Source organism: Mauremys reevesii, linkage group 9, assembly GCF_016161935.1.
Source record: "Mauremys reevesii isolate NIE-2019 linkage group 9, ASM1616193v1, whole genome shotgun sequence".
NCBI classification, from domain to species: domain Eukaryota; kingdom Metazoa; phylum Chordata; order Testudines; family Geoemydidae; genus Mauremys; species Mauremys reevesii.
In genome coordinates this window covers 31,754,015-31,760,014 of record NC_052631.1, presented here as the reverse complement: position 1 = coordinate 31,760,014, position 6,000 = coordinate 31,754,015, and the positions used below count along the sequence as shown (strand labels likewise).

The 6,000-nt window shown below is 44.6% G+C and overlaps 1 protein-coding gene across 12 annotated transcripts in view; it reads right to left on the bottom strand.

The window, feature by feature from the left end:
• Positions 1-1,311: 1,311 nt before the first annotated feature.
• Positions 1,312-6,000, bottom strand: part of TFDP2 (transcription factor Dp-2) — a 171,817-nt gene continuing 167,128 nt past the window's right edge. For all 12 annotated transcript variants that reach the window (XM_039488580.1, XM_039488581.1, XM_039488582.1 and 9 more), the window contains 2 exons: positions 3,760-3,865; positions 1,312-1,633 (listed from right to left, as the gene is read on the bottom strand). In XM_039488580.1, coding sequence (XP_039344514.1) covers positions 1,453-1,633; positions 3,760-3,865 — 287 coding nt within the window. In that variant the 3' untranslated portion in view covers positions 1,312-1,452. The remainder of the gene's footprint in view (positions 1,634-3,759; positions 3,866-6,000) is intronic.

Here is a 6,000-nt window from a genome sequence, read left to right as displayed (position 1 = left end):
ACTGCAAATAAATATTTTCCATTAATGTGACCTTCAGTAAACAGAGGTGCAATTTATTCACTAAGGAGATCCAGTTTACTAACATTTTGGGTTGACATGATTGTGAAAATCCTTTAGGTGATATTAAAACAAAATTACTACTACCCCAATGCCTACTTCTGAAGTGTGAGAATTATTTTTGCTAACTTGACAGAGCATAAAAATCAGATTCCATTTTTCCTTTAAAAAAAAATCCTGTGAAAACAGTTGTTTGGAGTTAAATGTTCCCCTGCAGTGCCAGCATGGTGTCGGTTAGTGCAGAACAGTTGGAAAATGGAATTAACTAAAAAATGTTAATTTGATTAGTTTGTTTTCATTATTCTAACTGAGTGAAATGCAAAAAGTCAAACTGCATAAATAGTGAAAAGTTAGATTTTCACAAGAATCTTAAATTAAAAAGTTATTAGTTCCTAAAATATTTTATGTGACTGTGTCCCTTGAAAATTGAAACACTGCCTGAAAATGTATGAAGTCCTTACTATAGAAAGAAACTCTTTTGCTATAATATTCCATTTGATTTTCTAGAGTAGGTTAAGGTCTGTGTAGATATTCAAGGGAGAATTTATTTTTAAACTATCAGACAACTTATTAACACTATTTTCTTCACTAACATTTTTTTCTTTAAAAAAATTAGTGTTGGTGTAGAGAACACCACTATTTTTATCCTGACTCTATGTAATGGCTAACAATCAGTTATTTATAATAAATTAGGCCCAAAATATCAATGGAATAAAATAATGGAAAAATATGAACCCTTCAACAGAAATATACTAATTTCATTCTTTAAAATATCTAAAATGGATTTCATCTAGTTCAAGATTAATTTCACCACTTGCATTTTATATTACTTTAAGACTCTTCTGTACAGCAAGTTGAACAGAACAAAGCAAACATCCTAATAGCTCCTCTCCATAATGGTTTTAATACATACGATATTTAAAACTATCTATTTTAGCTTTTTTTTTTTTTTTTTTTTTAAAGGTAGCAAAGCCTAAAGACAATGTAAGACTCAGCATCTGTTGATCAGCACTATAGCCATCTCCATTCTGAGTGGGATACATGAGGGGGAAGAGAGAAACTGGAGAAGCAATGTCCCAAGTTATAAAAAATAAACTTGTGCACTTAGCAATTAGTCTGCTAAATCTTCAGGGATTTTGCTTTTTTCCTTGGTTGCAGTTGAAACACTCTGTTTGCTCTGTGGCAGTATACCACGCTGTGTTCAGTTATAAAAAGTTTTCAATCTGTCTCTTAACTTTGGGTGCTTCTTGTGTGTGTATGCGTGCAAGTTTCCATTTAGTTTAACTGAACACAGTGCAAACAAAGGCAAGAAACTGAAGTTACATCATGAAAACCAGGAGCTCACACTAAAAACACATAAAAGCAGCATCTTGTATATTCTATTTTCTGCTGTCTTCATTCTGGGGAAGAGGAATCGTCATCGTCGTCGTCATCTTCATCATTGAATGAGCATGGGGTTTCTCCTCGTGACTCCGAATAACGTGATGTTGCACTGCTGGACTGTTGACTACCAGGGGCAAGGAACTGCCCAGTTGCTAAGGCCACTTCAGCATCCAGACACAATCCTGGATTTCCACTATCAAAAGAACAGAAAAGTTATCCTATAACTTGAGAGAATTTCTCATTATGTTTGAGAGCTTCTTGTGGCTTCTTGTTTTTATTTAAAAAAGAAGCTACCAATAGGGGCCACCTGAAACATTTTAATTGGGATCAGGAGTGCAGAAAAGCAAAAGAAACGCACGGATCAATAGGCGGTTTGCCAATTTCTCTTGTCCCAGCTAGGGAAGCTCCTGAAGCCAAGAGAAGGAATCAAAAGGGAATGAGTCTCCCATTGCCTTGTCTATGCTGTAGTGTGTGTGCATTGAGAGGTGAACTGCCATAAGCAGGAACTTGTTAGGAACTCTAGGGGCCAGAAAAAAAAGGATTTCTACCCAATTACACAATGACAAACATTTAGGTCTTGTGATCAATTTGTATTTTAAAGCCAATTCACAACCAATAAAATTAAAAATTAAAGCAAGGATTAGGCAGGGTGGAACTTATAACTTTTGCCAGCACCATTAGGGAAATAACACGTACAGACACCAAAAATTTCAACTAAAATCCTCAAGGCTCCAACTTGGGTGAAAATGAAATTAAAAAAAGTCTCATCCTACTCCTCACAATAAATAATGTATATAAAAAAAGTTTGAATTGTTCACAAAGGGTTCGGAATTATGAACAAACTATTTTAGATCTTTCTAAAAGGTGAAGAGACACCACTTTTCAAGTCTCCTATACAAACACAGTTTGTCCAATTAACCTCAAATGCACGCGCGCACACACACACACACACACTCTCTCTCCCCTCCCCAACACCCCCCTCTGAGCAGAGACTACAAATCAGAAGTTGTCTATGGAAAGCAGCCTTTATCAGAAAGTTAGAATGTTCCAAAAATCAGTCATCATAGAAACTACTTTATGTACATTTGAAATGCTACAGTGGTGCCTCTGTAGTGCTTCAGTGTAGACCAGTGGTCACCGACCGGTAGATCGTGATCAACTGGTCGATCCTGGAATCTCTGACAGTCGATCGCGATCTCTGGCTGCTAAAAATCCGGCGGCGCAGCAGGGCTAAGGCAGGCTCCCTGCCTGCCCTGGCCCCACCCTGCTCCCAGAAGTGGACAGCATGCCCCTGAGGCAGGGGTCTCTGTGGGCGGCTCCTGCCTGCAAGTACCGCCCCCACAGTTCCCATTGGCTGGGAATGGGGAACTTCAGCCAATGGGAGCTGTGGGGGCGGTGCCTGCAGAGAGGGGCAGCATGCAGAGCCATGTGCCCCCCTCCCCAAGGGCCGCAAGGGTGTGATGGCCGTTTCCAGGAGCTGTGTGGGGCCAGAGCAGGCAGGGAGCTTGCCTTAGCCCTGCTGTGCCACTGACAGGGAGCCACTTGAGGTAAGTGCTGCCTGGTGGGAGCCCGCACCCCAGCCCTGAGCTCCCTCCTGGAGCCAGCCCTGAGCCCCCCGCCCAGAGCCACCACCCCATACCTCCTCCTGCACCCCAACACTCTGCCCCAGCCTGGAATCTCCTCCTGCACCCAAACTCCCTCCCAGAGCTTGCACCCCTCACCCACTCCCGCATCCCAACCCCCTGCCCCAGGCTCAGCCTAGAGCCTCTCCTCCCAATCCAAACCCCTCTGCCCCAGCCTAGAGCCCATACCCCAACTTCCTGCCCCAGCCCAGTGAAAGTGAGTGAGGGTGGGGGAGAGCAAGTGACAGATGGAGGGGGGATGGAGTAAGTGGGGCAAGGTAGATCCTCGGTTGCACTTAAATTCAAAAAGGGATCTTGTGCGTAAAAAGGTTGGAGACGACTGGTGTAGACATTACCTACACTAACAGGTTGGGTTTTGCTGTCGACAGAGGAAATGCACCTTCCCTAGAGCTGGTAGCTCAGTCGACAGAATTCTTTGGTCAACCTAGTGCTGTCTGCACTGGGGGTTAGTTCGGCTTAACTATGTCACTCGGGTATGGATTTTTCACATGCCTGAGCGATGCAGCTGGATCGACCTAACTTTTTATTTAGTTGGGGTGAAATTCATTCCTGTGCTATAACACCCTATTGTGAAAGGGTAAGTGATGCATCGGGGTGAATTTTGCACTCTCTCAATATGAGTATCACAGGAAACTATCTTTCATTGTTTGAAATAGAAAAATCACTCTCTAGTTACCTTGATTTAGAAATAGAGGTACCGCCAGCTGTTTCTAAAGTTGAAACTGAATGAGCTGAATTTATAAGTAACCCCTGGTTCAACCATGAAAGTCCTGTAGCCATATCTAAAAGACAACACAGTTACACATTAAAGTTACAGCAACATTTTTCTTTCCTTACAATGTTAGAATCTGCATTTAACTTGGTTTTGGATGTCTAGCTTTTAAATTTAAACACCATGTACTGTTTTTGCATCATTAACCATAACATTGCTAGTACAATCATCATCATCATCGTCATCAAAAGTGGTACTCAGGAAATGTTCAGTATTTATTTTCTACAAATGACTCAGCTTAAATCTGCACTGTTGAAAGTGTCAAATAGGTTCCAAGTACTGTAACTTCAAGATCAGTTTAATATCTAAATTGTGGGAAATAGCTGTTCTCTCTTTGCTCCATACCTCACTAACTACAGATATCAGCATTTAGTTATTGTGCTGATGATTAGGGTATGGCTACACTTGCGAGTTGCAGCGCTGGTGGAGGCTTTCCAGCGCTGCAATTAGTAAGTGGCCACACCTGCAGGGCACTTCCAGCGCTGCAACTCCCTGGCTGCAGCGCTGGCCGTACACCTCACTCAGCATGGGGAATAAGGATTGCAGCGCTGGTCATCAAGTGTGGCCACACACCAGCGCTGTGATTGGCCTCCAGGGTATAAGGGTGTATCCCAGAATGCTTTTAACTAAATGACTCCCTTTGTTTTGTTATGCAGCCTCTCTTTGTTTTGTTGTGAACCTCCGGAGCTCCGTTGCTACCGGAGCTGCTCTACCGGAGCTGCTTATCAGCTCCTGTTTGCTGTGATCAATCTGTGAACAATCAAATGAGATCCTCCTCCCTGCGTGATTCACAGGGGTTGAGTGTTTGCTTTGCTTGAGAGAAACGGGGGGAGGGGGCAGAGGGGGGAAAGAGTATGTTGGATGCAGGCTGTTTGCAGTTAACAGTAAGGGGGTGGGAAAATTTTCTGATTTTGCACAGTGTCAGTTCCAAAAATCCACTCCCCCCCCCCCCGGCCGGTCCCTGTCACACTGCCCCACACCCCCCTCTTTTGAAAAGCACGTTGCTGCCACTTGAATGCTGGGATAGCTGCCCATAATTCATCACTCCCAACAGCGCTGCAAATGCTGCAAATGTGGCCACAGTGCAGCGCTGGTAGCTGAGAGTGTGGCCACACACCAGCGCTGGCCCTGCACAGCTGGACGACCAGCGCTGCAGATTTGTAAGTGTAGCCATACCCTCAGATAAAACCCAGAATATGGAACAACATTCATAGCCCCAAAACTTTGTTAACACAGAGTTAAGGTTGACTGGCAGTGCCTCATATCCTTTCATAATGCTGGCTGCAACTATACTTAAACCTCTGAAAACCAGGAGTACGGCATGCACACTAGCCTTACCATTCAATCTTAACTCTGGCACCTAGAACTGGCAAGAGCCAGTGTTGATACGCTGTAATTTCAGGCAGGGCTGCCCTAAAATAAGCAGATATGAGGAATGAAGTAAATCTGGCATGTTGCACAGAATTGTATTCTCTCATTTGTCTACATGCATTCCAGCTACACTTAACACAGCCATCCCTAGCACAGTAGACTGGTACAGAGATTATTTTTGGAAGGTTGCCACAGAGCTGTATCTGTGCCCACAGAGCTTGAGACCCCTCATTTCTGTGCTGAGTTTTGTGCACGTGCAAACAGAAGAGCACAGAAGTGTATCCGTGTTGCAGAAATGTGTAGCAGTCTGGGAGTAAACATGACAGCATGATGTAAAACAGACAGAAAAAGGTGATGTTCCAGAGGGAAGTCTTATAGACTTAAAGGGTGGAAACATCTGGCAACTCTGGCGGTGGTTTATACAGGTGAGGTGAAGTGATCGAGTATAGACCAGCATAAGTGCCGAATTCCCCTCTGCCCAGCGGGTGCTCGACCCTCCTCGCCCCTTCCTGCCCCCATTACACCCCCGCCTCAGCCCCTCTTCCTCCCCTGAGTGCACTGCATCCCCGCTTCTCCCCCTCCCTCCCGGAAAGACCTAAGCGCTGCCAAACAGCTGTTAGGCATGGGGGGCAGGAATCGCTGGGAGGGACAGGAGTGGGTATGTGGCACACGCGGGGCGGGGGGAGGGGGAGAAGCTTGGCTGCTGGTGGGTGCGAAGCACCCGTAATTTTTTCCCGTGGGTGCTCCAGCCCTGGAGCACCCATGAAGTCGGTG